The 15,126-nt window shown below is 42.6% G+C and overlaps 1 protein-coding gene across 1 annotated transcript in view; it reads right to left on the reverse strand.

The window, feature by feature from the left end:
* AGPS (alkylglycerone phosphate synthase) overlaps nt 1-15,126 on the reverse strand; it is a 1,624,661-nt gene that overhangs the window by 459,738 nt on the left and 1,149,797 nt on the right. Inside the window, exon 14 of the mRNA XM_044075311.1 lies at nt 12,708-12,820. Coding sequence (XP_043931246.1) covers nt 12,708-12,820 — 113 coding nt within the window. The remainder of the gene's footprint in view (nt 1-12,707; nt 12,821-15,126) is intronic.

The raw sequence follows: 15,126 nt of genomic DNA on the forward strand, positions 1-15,126 counted from the left end.
TGCAGAGTGCATAAGCTCCTGCAATTCTTTATCTTCTGCACAGTCTGTAAAGGTAGTCACTTTTTGTTTAATAAGTTCCATAATATGTTGCTGGTACTTCAGCATGTGAAACTGACAATTCAATGCCCTAATAGCAAGAGTTGCAGAGGTATATACCTTCTTATCCTATCTGTCCAAAGCTCTGGAATCCTTGTCCGAAGTGGTGGGATTCTTGGATGTAGTTGCCTTGATACCTTTAGGCCCCTGGGAAATTATCTCTGGGTCAGCAGTAGGACTCTTGAAAAGAAATTTGTGAGTGCCAAGTACTCTGTAGTACCTGCCTGTTTTCCTAGGGGCAGGAGGTAAAGTATCAGGAGTAAGACTGGATTCCATAAAAGCATCATCAACAACTTCCACGACAGGGGGTATTGCTAAAAGCCTGTGTTGTGGCAAATCTAGGAATTCTCTGAGTCTCTTTTTGGACTGAGGATAGCCTTGGCATTCCCAGTGGAAATGCTCTCTTAAAGTATTGTAAGGTTTCACCAAAAGAAAAATCTCCTGGAGGGGAGGCAGAGGGAATGGATTCCTCTGCATCTGAATCCTCATAAGCAGATAAGGGCATGTCTTCATAATCAGATACCTCAGAGTCATTGGACTCCTGGTCTGTTGAAGCTGCAAGGGATTGGTCTCTTTTCCTCTAAGCAGGGGAAGGCTGACTTCCCCTAATCAGCGTAATAAGGTCTTCTGCCATTCTAAGCATTTGTCGTTGTGGCATGGGAATAGGTGCATGCCCTTTGGTCGTCGGTTTTCTAGGCGTAGTGTGTACTCTAGGCCTAAGAAACTCGGTAGTTTTAGATAAAAAAGAAGTCATTGGTTTGAGTCGAAGATCGGTTGAGTGAAGAACTGCCTCAGAAGCCGGTGCCTGTACAGCGGCTCCGGACTCATCCAAGGTAGAGATATCCGCAGGTTCCATAGTCGAAGAAGAGTCTCGAGGCATACCAGACTCCAAATGGGTCTTGGTAGAGGCCTGTGAATCCATTGAAGCAGGCATTAGGGGCTGCGAAAGTGCCTCACTGAGTACTGGCGAACTGGCGACTAGCTTAACGGAAGCGTCGTTGGCAGCTTTGCACCTATGCGGTCTGTCTCTGTCTTTATCCTTACATTTTTTCAGAATATCGGTAGTCGGATGGCTTACCAAAGCCATTTTGTAATACGGAGATCGAGAACAAAAGAAGTTAGCGACAAAGAGAGCCCGACGATGAATGGTTCAGGCATTGAACACGGCACAAAACCGACAGCGAGGTACGTCGTGGTCTGGGCCTAAACAAGTGACGAAGTAAGAATGAAAATCTGTGTGTGGTATTTGCTTTCCACAGGCAAGACAATTGTTAACTTTTTCTGACATCGGTTAGAGCAAGAAAAAAGGATCTCCAACGAGGTACTTAGCTTTAGAAGACTTCAGGATTATTCCATTCGTAAATGAAAATTCAGGTAGCAGCTGACCAGCACTTGTGAACTGCTTCTGCTTTGGGATCCTTGGCAAGAAAGACTGATGTAATGGCATCGGCTGCCTGTTTTTATACCCTGACGACCTGACGTCAGTCCTGGAGCAACAGCATCCGATGCAGAAATACTAAATCTCTGGTATTCGGGCCGACTGAGGGCTACCTACAGGCAGCTAACCCAAGTGAGATGACTGCAACAGGGAAACACAAAGAACATCATCTATCGTTCATATGCATGGCAAAGGGCCTGTTATCTTTTTGTCACAAATGAAAGCAAAGGGTGAAATGAGAACATCTTGAACTTTTGTACCAGACACTGGTTCAGAAATCTGTGGTTCAAAGCTGTTCTTAGTTCCCTGTGTTACTGAGTGCAGGAAAAAAAATTACATCCTCAGGTTTCAGAGAAAAAAAGAAGTTATGTCTTACTATAATGTTCCATCTGTGTTGTAGATCTTTATTCATTCATTACTGTTAGGACTTTGGTACTGTCCTTGGAACCGACAAGGCCGTTTCCAAGCTCGCGCCAGCCAAAAACTCTCAGCTAAGACCTACCCACAATGCCCCTCTCATAGTCTCTCCAGATCGAGTTTGCCTGCCCCAATATTACAGAGATAGTAAGAGAAACACAGAAGGAGGCTCTGTCTGATTAAATACCCTAACCAGGAATTCCTAAAGTCCACCAGGAGTCCAGGCAGGGGGAAGGAGGGAGGGAAGTAATGAAAAAATAAAGATCTACAACACAGATGGAAGGTTATGGAAAGACATAACTTCTTTTATCTGATGTTGTAAATCTTTACTCATTCCTTACTGTTAGGACTGAGTCCCCAGCTACTTGAGTCCTGGGTGGCCCTAAGGAAGGATATTCCTGAGCACCATAGAACCAAAAGATGCTTGTCCCCTGGAGGCCAAATCCAATTTGTAATGAGTGATAAAAGTATGAGGTCTTGCCCAAGTGGCTGCTGTGCAGATATCATTAATAGTGGCTCTGGAATGAAAAGCCACATAAGTAGCCATCGATCTAGTACAATGAGCCTTTATTCTGGAAGGTAAGGATAGCTTATTCTGATGGTACATAAAGGTAATGACGTTTCTAAGCCAGGAGGATAGAGTCACTTTGGAGACAGGTTTACCGAATCTGGGTCCTGCAAAGGCCACAAACAATTGATTTGTTTTCCTGAAAGATTTAGTCTTGTCTAAATAACAACGAAGCTGCCTATGAACATCAAGGGTGTGCAACAGATATGCCCCTCTGTTAGAATGCTGAGGGAAGAAAACCGGGAAGGTCAACAGATTGGTTAATGGAAAAAACAGAAATGACCTTGGGCAAGAAAGAAGGGTCAGTACGACGGGATACTCTATCCCTGTGGAAGTTCAAGTAAGGTCTCTTGACACTCGCTGAGGTGAGGTGAGTGCTACTATAAGTAGAGTCTTTCATGACAAAAATTTTATATCACAAGAATCAAAAGGCTCGAAAGGAGGGCCTGTTAGTGACTGAAGTACCAAGGTCAAGTCCCAGGGTTCTATGGGGGGTTTGACAGGAGGTTTAACGTGTAATACTCATTTCAAAAAGGTCTTGCACAAGTGGTGTGACATAACAGAAGAATTATCAAATCCATTATGAAAATTTGCGATAGCTGAGGCTGAGGCTACTGCATGTAGAAGAGTCGTCAGGTATTGTAGGATCTTTGGAACAGGTATAGAGAAAGGATCTAAGTTCTGATCTTTGGCCAAATAGAGAACCTAGTCCATTTACTAGAATAAATTTTCCTGGTAGAAGGTTTGTGTGAAGCCAGAAGAATATCACGAAGGGGAGATGAGATATTAGGCATCCTGGCAATCACTGGAAGTGGAGGAACCAAGCTGTGAGCTTGAGGCTGTGGAGATTCGGGATGAGATAGCAGACCTTGGAAATGATCCAGGATCCATGGGCTGTGAATCAGATGAGGCCATAGGAATAAGAAAAAGACTTCATGGGGTCAATAAGGGCAATGAGGATCACTTTGCTTCTCAACCTCTGAGCTTTCTGGAGGAATTTCGGGATGAGGGGAAACAGGGGAAAGGCATACAGTAGACGTGGGGACCAATCGTGCATTAGAGAATCCCTCGGGGGTTCCCCCTGAGGAGGGATCAGATCAAAGTAGCTTCTGCATTTGTTTTTTAAGGGGGAAGCAAACACATCATAGCAAGGCTTGCCCCAGTGGTGGACAATCCGATCCACTATTGCAGGATTGAGAGACCACTCATGAGGCATCAGGATGTTCCTGCTCAGATTGTCCAGAATAAGGTTGGAACTCCTGGGAATGTGCACTGCTATAAGAAAGCGGTTGGAAGCTATCGACCACAGCCAAATCCCCATGGCTTCCCGACACAGGGGGTAAGACCTGGTTCCGCCTTGCTTGTTGATATACCTGACGACTGACATGTTGTCCGAATAAATTGCAATGGTCCCAGAAGGGAGGGATGTATGGAAGGCTTGCAATGCTAAGAGAACTTCCCTCAGTTCCAGGACATTTATATGCAAACTAGCCTCCATGGGGGACCAGGTGCCTTGGACCGTCTTTCCCTGGAAATGCCCCCCCCACTCTAACATGGAAGCATTCATGGTCACCGTGGCCGTGGGCTGGGGGAGACAGAATGGTCAACACCAAAGATTCGATTCTGACTTCATCCACCATAGCATTTCTTCCTTGCAAAGATTTGTAAGTCGTATCATGTGGTCAAGAGAGTGGGTTAATTTTGACCATTGTGAAGAAAGGAGCCACTGTAGTATTCTCATGTGCAACCTCGCCAGTGGTACTAGAGTAATGGCAGCTGCCATGCAGCCTAAGAGTTGCAGTACAAGGCGTGCTGGTACAAAGGTCTGTGGAAGAAGGGCTTGGATTTGGTGTCTTATTTTCAAAAGCCTGTGAGAAGGGAGGGAAGCTTGACAGGATGTTGTGTCGGAAACTGCTCCAATGAATTCCAGTGTTTTTGTTGGAGGCATTTGAGATTTGTCCTTGTTGATTGTAATCCCCAAGCGAAGAGCGAGGCCTTGAGTGTAAGACAGGCTGCGGATTAGAAAATTCTGGGTCAGGGCGGTAAAGAGCCAAACATCTAGATACGGAAACACCTGGAATCCTTGTAGTAGAGGATGAGCTACTACAACTGCCATACATTTGGTGAACACTCGGGGGGGCTGTCGAGAGACTGAATGGCACTGCCCTGAACTGGTAGTGACTGGCTCCCAGCCAGAAAGAGAGAAATCTCTGGGAGCCGTGAGATCCGTCTTTATGTGGTAATACGCATCCTGGAGGTCTACAAAGCACATCCAGCTGTCCCTCCCTAGAAAGGGGAGAATGGACTATACTGTGACCACCAGAATTTTTGAGGTTTGATAAATTTGCTCAATATGCTTAGATCCAGGATTGGTCTCCAGTCCCCTGTCTTTTTTGGCACTAAAAAAGGACCTCGAGTAAAACCCGGATCCTCTGAACTGGTGGGACTGGTTGGATGATTCTTTTTCTTAGCAGCTTTTCTATTTCTAAAGCCGCTATCTCCCTCTGACTGGGTGGCACATTGGGGATTCGTTTGACAGGTCTGGGATTTAAATCGAATGGTATCTGGTAGCCTCTAGATATTATTCTCTGCATCCAAACATCGGTAGTAATAAGTTGCCAGGCTGGTAGGTGAAGAGAAAAATGACCCCCTACTGCTTCCAGAGGAAAGCAATCAGGCTGCTGCTCAGGAGTGCTGGTAGGGTTGGCCAGAGAAGGAATCTCTAGCACCCTGGTTACCCCTAAACCCTGAAATGGGTATCTTTCAGATGAGTTGCCCCCTCTGCCCAGGGGGGGGGGTGCTCACCACGAGTGTCACGAAAAGATCCTTGGGATTTCTTGAACCACAATTTTCCTCCCCTCTGGTTCCTGGAGTAGGAACTCTGAGCGGTGGAAAAACATATGCCCACAGCAGACAAGGTCTTTCCATCTTTCTCACTTTGTGCTAGTGTGTCTCATACTTTGGGACCACAAGTGCAGATTCGTTGACAGGCACATTGACGAAGGAAGATTTAAAGGGGTCTGCGAAATCACAGAAACGCATCCAAGCATGGCATCTCATAATGCCTGATGCAGCAGCTTTCGCTGCCCGCTTGGTGGTGTGAGATATCAAATGCTTCGAGGAGTTCGAGATAGATTCAAGGGTAGCTAGCTGCGAGGCGCACCTTATCAGGTAGTACCCCTGCCAAAGAGGAAGACATTTCAGAGATTAGGTCTCTTTGGAGGTGAGTGAAGTGTGCTAGACACTTCAGTGACCGAATGGCAAAGGTCGCTGAAGCATAGGTCCACTTCCCTAGTCTGGCCATGGCCCGAGACTCCCTGTTCGGAGAATGGACAGTGGAACTATCTTCTGCCAGAATCAACCGTGAACTGCTTGGACCAGTTGGGCTGGTCTTCAGGGGTGGATAGAATTTTGTCCGACCTCTGGGGGACAGGTTCTACTTTGTCCAGGGCCTTCCAGGCACACTGCACGATCAGCTTAATAAGCTCATCAGCAGGTGGGGGTCACCCAAGAAGAAGATGGCCGGGCACGGAAGGCCTGCAAGAACACCGATTCCTCAGAAGAAGGGTTAGAGGACTTCCAGTTTCCCCACTGCTTGAGAATTTCGAGAATGTCTCCAAATGAGACGTCATCTGGGGGAGACCGTGGGGACCCTTCCCCCTCATCGCAATCAGTGTCCTCAGTGATAGATTTCTCAGGGGAATCAAGGTGCTTCTTCTTGCACTGTTTCTTCTGGGGTGGCTCCCCAGTAGGATCTTCTGAGGAGGACTCAGGAGAAAGGGTTCCCTTCAAAGGGAGGTCTTGCGGCTCCCGTGCCTGGGATCCCAAAGTAGAGGGTTGGGACAGCTACATGCTAGAGGGGGGTTCTGGCGCCAATGTCATTGATGGTGACTGCGAGCCTGCGGAGGCAAGAACCCTCTCCATCACATGGAAAGCAGGCCCGCCCAAGGAGGGATGGGAGCCCAGAACCGAGAAGGACAACTTTGAAACCGGGGTCACACCCTGCCATGAGGGGCCCACCTCCAGGTGAGGAGCTCTATGTCCAGGTGAGGATATAGACGGTGCCAGCGAAAAAATAGATGCCATGCTAAGTACCAAGGTGCCGACAGTCCAAACACTGCTCTGAGAGTGCAATGGCTCCAACGGAGCTGATGCAGCAAAGGTGGTCGGTGCCGATAGGGAAAACACCGCAGTCGGGGCCGAGACAGTATGCACTGGGGTGGACATCAGTACAGAGATCTCCATGGCCTGGGTAGAGGCCGGAGGAGGATAAACAGGAGAAAATGCTGTGAAGGATTCCGAACCAAATGGGACGGAAGGTCTAGCTGGAGTGGGCAATCCCATAGCTGCCAGAAGCTGGTCCACAACTCGCACTACATCTAGTTCAGAAAGACACCTGGTGGATCTAAAGGAGGCTGATGAAGGAGAATCAGGTCTTTCAAGAAAGGGGCTAAACCGATGCCTCAAAAAAGGGTCATACATTGGAGAGTATCTGGTTCTTGGTAGATACTTGACTTTAGGAACAGAGGTCATAGTCTGTGGAGCTGAAGAAGCTGTCGGCACCATGGCTGGGGTTGGTGCCGAAGCAGGTATGGTCGTGAAATCCAGTTCTGCAACCAAGGATGGCACTGAAGCCATGGTGCCGAGGCTGAAACCGAAACAGGAGTCATCATCAGAGACGGCACAGAGGGAGAAGACACAGGACCTGGTGCCGAAGAGATCTGCGCCAAGGGCACCGGAGAAGCACAGAGCTGACTCGGTTCCGTAACTGACGGAGATGCAGGAATTGAGTGACTCCATTTTTCCTTGTGTTTCTTCATCTTGGGAGGTGGTGAGACCTCCAACCCAGATAGAGCCTCCGAAAAAGGCGTTTTGATTAAACCTTTCAGAATTAGGTTGTTTTTGAGCTCTGCTAGAGTGCGACTGCTAAAACTAGAACAAATATCACAATCAGCATTTAAACACATCGAGTGTGGCCATCTGAGTTGTGCATCTTACGCCCACACTTGTCACACTGTTTAAACCCCAACTTAACTTTGTCTGACATAGTACAGGCAACAAAGGGCTATCCTGAAGGAAACAACTATAACAAGGGAAAGAAAAGGAGAGAATACTAATGATGGTATTTAAAAATACCACAAGTGGTAAAGGAAGGCCTACCAAAGGCAGGAGAGAGGGACAATACCAACGATACTACAGATTTAACTACCAAAGGTAAAGGGTAGGAAGTAGAAGCAGGTTCTAGGCAAAAGTAAGAAAAGACTAAACTGACTAAAAAACGACAAAGTGTGAAGAGAAACTACACAAAAAATCACAAATTTCCACTTAGCTTTGAGAGAGATGGCTAGGCACGTCTGACAAGGAACGCGGAAAACGAGATCTGGAGAGACTATGAGAGGGGCATTATGGGTAGGTCTTACCTGAGTGTTTTTGGCTGGCACGAGCTTGGAAATGGCCATGTCAGTTCCGAGGATGGAACCGAAGTCCTAACAGTAAGGAATGAATAAAGATTTACAATATCAGATGCAATGTTCCACTGCATCTATTTCCAAAAGGCAAAGGACTTCCTCCAACAACTGATCCACAAACATAAGATCATAAATTCCAAGGTGTGTCTATGTTCTACAGCTAGACGGTACAGATGTCCAGAATGAGAACATTTCATGCCTGGACATGTTTCCAAATCATCCCACTGTAACTGTCAGAAAATCATCTGGGTGGACAGCTAGAGGTCTTTAAATGACCTGGATGTGTCTAGGGGCTCTGTGGCAGAGTACTACCATGGCACTTTAGCATCATGGCCAATGAAGGCAGGGCTTCACTTTTTTAAACTCTTACTTTGAATGAGTTGGCACTAACTTTTTTCTTACAGCTGGTAGACAGCCAACTTCTTACTCCCTTTCCTTGAGATCAGATGGAACCTTCTTGTATGCCAATCAAGTTAAAAAAAGAAAAAGGAGCATTTTGAAGGTATGGTTGAACTTTGGCTGGAAGACCTGAGATAGAGAGCCAAAAACATTTCTGAACTATCATCCTAAATGCAGCAGTTTTGACCTCAGTATCTGCTACTTTAAACGTAGTCTCAGGTGAATGTATATGGGGCTACACATACTCATCCATATTACTGAGGATTTTAAACTTTAACTCTGACTTGAGAAGGTTTTGTACAAGCTTGTGCTTATCTTCCTGAAGCTGGGCCTATTATGTGCCTTATGATTAGTAATGCAGTTGAGAAGAGATAAGGTTGTACAGAGGTTCTCTCAGTGGACAAACAGGTACTTGAAATCCTTACCTTGGGAAAGACCACTGAAGTGATGAGGTCTATGTTGTTGCTCGTTAGTAGTCAGGGTCACTAATGAAATGACTGATGGCAGCTGGGACAGAAAAGAATGACCCAGAGAGGCTGGGTATTTGAGACCCAGTTGATACATTTTAGTTTTGAAACTGTCAGGACTCTTCCATGCAGAAGTGACAGCAAAACTTTTGCATGGGTTGATTTGCATGTTGGGGACATCCTGTTGACATCAGCGCCTTGCAGAAGTGAGGTGTGGTGCAGAGATTATACTCATTACATACTCCATCCAGTGTTTTTTTACTGAGCATAGCTGAGGAGAAGGTAGAAAACAGGAAAAAAACCTCCTGAACCACCCAATGGCTGCCTAAATGATGGCTCCTCTCAGACAACTGTTCCCACTCGTGATGAGGGAATGAATGGGCCACTGGTTAAGAAAAGGCTAGTGAATGGCAGGTGGGGGGTGCAACCCTACTAACTTTCTCTTCAGTATGTAGGATACCAGTCAAACTATGGCTAGTGGCAGCAGAGATTAATATCCTCTTCCATATGCCGTCAGATCATTCTTCAAGGTAACGCAAAGTGGTATTTACAATAACTATAGGGACTTTGCTGAGGATTTTTAATGACCTTTAAATGTGCAAATATAATGCTTCACAGTATACTCATTTCAGATCGTCATTTACTGTTAGTGACTGTATGCCTGGTTTATATTTTTTTATTAATGTATTTATTTATTTATTTAAATGGGTAGGTAGTCTGGTCCTTGTATTCTTCACAGCCATGACACAGGCACAATGGCAGTTACAACGATGCACAGGAGTTCAGAAAATTACAATACAATCGATACAGAGTATAACATACAGTGGGAGTTTTGGAAAAAAAAATCTTTATAAGTTAATAACACACAGCTGAGCTTTCAGACACACATTTGAAGACACAAACTTAAATTTAGTAGTACTTTATTGTATACTACCAAATGTTCTTTTCTTAATGTTTGTGTGAGCAAGGATTTGGCATATATAAATCAGGCATGCTTTCTATATTGTTGTGTAGGAGGGGCCAACCCCCATTCATGATTTATGTATTTACTGTGTTGGACAATATATGTGGCCTGTCGACAAGGACAGATTTTTGTAAGTGGGGAAGCCTCCTGCTGAGCTGATCACTAGGGTTTGTCAATTTAGGTGGTCATTCAGTGTCTGAATGCAATGTGTAGGGACCCAATAAAGTGATTACTGGTAAAGTTTCTTGTATCCCATTCACAAAAATAACTATCAGAAATGGCAGACAAGATCTTATGTTAATTAATTGTCTAAGGGATGGCACCTTATGAATGTAGCACAATACAATATCAGTACTGAAATATGAATCCAGATGTCTGCTTTGGGGATAAACCAACAACGTACTGATAGCTTAGCATCCAATGATAATGTGCAACCTGCTGAAAAAATGTAAACTGCTAATGATTAGCAGGGTCCTAACTTGTAAGTTAATGGGGGTACGGCATCTCAAATTTGACCTGGCATTACAGCACTAACAGTTAAGGCTATGGATCTGCTATTCAGCTTCATTCTACAGCCCAGAATTTAACTATGTCTCTCTACTTATGTTAATTTCTAATCCAGTCACTTAACTAGGCAAGGTCTCCCAAGTTATGACTGTAAAACTGCACTTGTGTCTAGTGGGCCTTAGCCAATTAAATTAAATCAAGCACCCTTTACATTTTAAATTATGTTTCAACAAATACACAGCGGCCTGAATACTGCTATTACTGAAGAGCAATAGTTTACACAAGCACATTGCCGACCAGTTTTAGTTGACAGAATATAAAACATGCTCAGTTTTCTTACTACTTTCCTATATGAAATAAACTTTTTTTAATATTTTGCTTTCTTCTTTGGCCTTCTGTCTTCACCTCAAAAATAGTGCCAAGAAATTTCAGATCTACGACATGGCATCCTTGACATTACTACACAATGCAAAATATAAAATAGACTATAAACTAATTTTCTTCTAGCATTCTAACACATTCACCTTCATAATTTGTAAATACTGAAATCCATACAAGACAATGTTGAAGCATTAACACAGATTTAAAAAAAAAGTTTGGTTTTTACATTGTTACAGAGTAAATACAAATCAAACCTCTTAGACTGTATTCCATAAAGCAAACAAAAGCCATTATAAACAAATAAGCAAAATAACGGAAAGTTGAAATGCTGACAGATTGATGTAAAACCTGACTTAAACATGATGAATACCTTTTACAGGCATGATTTACACTTTCTCTTCTATTATCAATCTACCTGGACCTAGGCAGGGGTCAACATCTTGATTAAAGGAACCGACGCATAAAAAGCATTCCTAAAGTCTAAATGTGCATTTGACAAGGGAACGGTATGGTGTCATTTTATGTCTTTTTACAAGATCGTACCAAGCACACTTCTTAAGGCAGCATTATTTTATAACTGTGAGAATGCAAGGTAAAGAAAAAAATCCAGTAAATCTGCTAGCTTCTGGTGGGTATGACAGCGGTAACAACACAGCAAAGCTGACAAATGGCACATTTCCACAGTTGTTTTCATCGATCTGTCCTGTAATCAATCAAATAAGACGGACGGAATCAACCCTACCATTACTCAGACTGTTTGAGAAGTGAAATGTTTTCTGAGCCTTTGTAACACACACAACAATCGGCGTCAAGGGGAGGGGTAATTGTGATTTATCAAACTCTTTCGCATAAGCCTAATTTTCTATCTACAACACATCAATGGTTTGCATACTGTGTACAGCAGTTACAATGTTTATATTAAATGCTAATCTTAATCATTACCTTTTCTTAACTACAATGCCTTTCAAATTTTTCACAAGTACTGCAAAAGGAATCAGAACGACGTAATGTACCAAAGACTGCAGCTAACCAAAAAGGTCAAAAATACATGCCATCCAAATGCAGATACAAAAAACTGTAGGAAAGAAAAACTTTACGCTAGAGTTCCTTACACCATTAGTGCTCCATTAACAGCGGGGTCTAGATAGCAACAACAGTTAGACATTCCTGAACTTCCTGTTTATTTCATCCACAGCTTTAAAAGCAACTCTACCTCAAAACACTGTCATTTTAAAATGAGGTATAACCTCACACATACAAACACTCACTTCACTTCTTACATATTTGACGCATGCTGATCTGATGAAGGGTGAACAAAAGATGAAATATTCAAATTTGATCAGAGTAAATAGTTACCATAATGCCTGTAAGTGGCTTAATGAAACCATATTTCAGATTCCTGCAAGAATGAATGGACTTAGTCACTATGTTCACTAGTAAAACTGAACAGTCTTCTGGAGTAAACAGCAGTGCTTTTAGTGGACCTTCAGCAACTCACACTACCTCCAGTTGTTTTACTTGCTTAAGTAGTATTAAAAAATCATTTGGGGGGAATATTTTATCAAAGATGACAAGTATTATATAAACAGGGACAATACAAAATATGCCAAGTGCTAACAAATAAAAAGCTATTCAACATCTACATTTTGTGTTTTCTGTAAATACTTAAGCTGGAATCACTGAAGACCTATGGGACATTTAACTTGATACTTTAACTTAAGTGCCATACAAAACCAAAAATAATCTATTGCTGTAAGTTTATGAGAAAAAATGGGCAATGAAATGAAAAACTCCACGCACTTTATTAACAATATTATGCAAAATTCATATTGCACAGAGTTAAGAGTTAGAAATTATGTAATAAGGTGTCCAGGATACAGAAAAATCTTTCAAGAAAATACTCAACAGCACTGAAAATGCTAATAAAAATAATCACTTTAAAATGTTTTGATTCATTCTATTTTCATATGCAGAGAATGCCATTGATTATATTTCAACTTACCCAAATTTTGATGCAATATCATAGACTTGTTTTTCATGGTGAAGCACTTTTTCTCTATCGCCTTCAAATAGCAATGTTGCCACACACAGCCGATTGGGATCAAATCCTTTAAACTATATTAAAAAATGATGTAAATTGCAGTTCAAAAATAAAACAGAAGAACAAGGTAACATTTAAGTATGTACAACCTAGACCATGTTCACAGCATTTGAAAAAAAAAAAAAAACAAAGTTTATTTTTTTAATATTTGTAATACACAATAATTCTGGTAGAACTACTAAACATTTTGAACTTCCAAAATGCAGTGGTTACAACAACATTTGACAACAGATTTATCTTTTTGTAACTTTACTTCCTGTTTTACTTTCCAAAATATTCTTGGGGAGGTACTACTGAACACTGGCAGCCATTATTCACTGAAAAAAAAATACACACTTAAAGAAAGGACCCAGATTCTTAAAACAGATCAGGCCGTTATACTGCATATTTATAATAAGCAGCTTTAGTAGCTTTTGAGGCTGACGTGCCCTTTCTTTTACATAATATACTAAAACTCTTGGCAAGCTCTGCTACATTTCCTTATCCATGGTTAAGTCTGACCACAAATCAGTCATTTCTGTCAAATCTAGTGGTATTCCACTAGCCAGGGAGACTATCTTTAGGGACTTCAAGGCAACTCTACTTCAGTTTGAAGAAGACATACAAAATTCCCAATAAACCCTTGCAAAAGCATCCAACTGAGAGGGCTGCTGCATTCACCTCTTACTTTCACCAATACCTGACCAGTTGCATAGAAAAGTCAGTACCCTTTTGCCCTAAATATGACTAAATTCAGGAATAAACCTCCTCTGATGAAATTCCCATATCAATAAAATGTACAACAAAAGAAAGAAAATAATGAAAAGTTGCAAAAAATCCCCACTTCCCTACCTGAAGACTACAATGAAACACGCCGGCAAGGAACTTAAAATCACCATTAGAAAATGTAAAGGAGTATATGAATTTAAGGTTGCTACAGATTCCAAAGGAAAACTACAAATCTGTGTTTGCTTATGGCAGAAAAAAAGGAATAATGTCAGCACTGCAGTGAGCTCATCCATATCGCCCACTCTGACCCCAAGGATACAGCGAATATATTATCAGAAAAATTTACCCCACATACCACACTGCTGCCCTCGCTATCCTTGAGAATTTAGTTTCTCCTGAAATCACCTTGGAAAAAGAATTAGAATCCCTGTCAAAAAAAGTAACACTTCCAGGGGACCAGACAACATACAAAGCTGCATTTTCATCAGTGCCAAGCATGTACTGCCTACCTACATGGTATGTTCCTGATGATTGATGAAAAGCCATTGTGACTTCCCGACACAAGAGTGGCCCCTCTGCAGACCTGGGTAATTATAGACCTATAAGCCATATATGGAACATATCATGGCAGAACTCATTTATGCAGACATAGGCAACTTACCTGACCTAGATCCCAAACAGTTTGGTTTTGTGAAGGGCAGGTTCTGTCTCTTGAACCTAGTAAGATTCTTTGAAAAAGTTGCAGAGGCTGTGGACAATGGTCATTCTGTGCACACTGCTTATCTCAACCTTGGTCAAGGCTTTTGATACTATCCCCCATGTTGGTATTATTAAAAAATTAGACAACCTTAATGTAAACCCTTACACTATCCGCTGGATTGCAATTTGGCTATCCAACAGATCTCATGTTGTGAAAGTTGTTGGTTCCCACTGAATGTTAATCTTAACTAGTGGGGTTGGGTGCCACAAGGACCACTTCTGGGACCTATTCTGTTTGGCACTCATTTTGCAGACATCTAAGCCAATATCTCTGAAGCACTGTAGACCATGTTTGCTAATGACTGCAAACTGAGCACTGTTGTCCCTCTCATCCACTGACACAAAAGAGCTCCAGCAAGGACTGAAATATGCACAGACACAGTGTATCAAACTAAATGAAAAAAACACAGTAAAGTAAATGTTGGCAGAATTGTTATTCCCACTTCATATGTTATAAATGGTGCTCCTCTTCAGACTGGGCAAGTCATAAGAGACCTAGGCACTTACATGGATAGCTTCCTCTCATTCGATCATCATGTTTCCACCCCAGTCAGGAAATCATTCCATCTAGCCTGGTTAATTTCCAAGAGAATATCTTCAAGATCCAAAGAGGCCATCAGACAAATACACTCTTCCCTCATCAGGCCCATCATTGAATACAATGCTTCCTCTGGTATGTACAAATCCAAGCATATCTCTCAACTTGAAAGGCCCCAAAGATTTCTAACAAAGAAAATTAAAGGTCTTCCATCTTTCCTCTACACATAAAAATTGGCACAACTCTCCTTGTACTCATTAGCCTACAGGTTGCTGCGAGATGACCCTTCCGTATCTCATGTTTCTAGCCATGAAA

This window comes from Protopterus annectens, chromosome 6.part0 (genome assembly GCF_019279795.1).
Source record: "Protopterus annectens isolate FY-2018-M chromosome 6.part0, PAN1.0, whole genome shotgun sequence".
Lineage (NCBI taxonomy): Eukaryota > Metazoa > Chordata > Ceratodontiformes > Protopteridae > Protopterus > Protopterus annectens.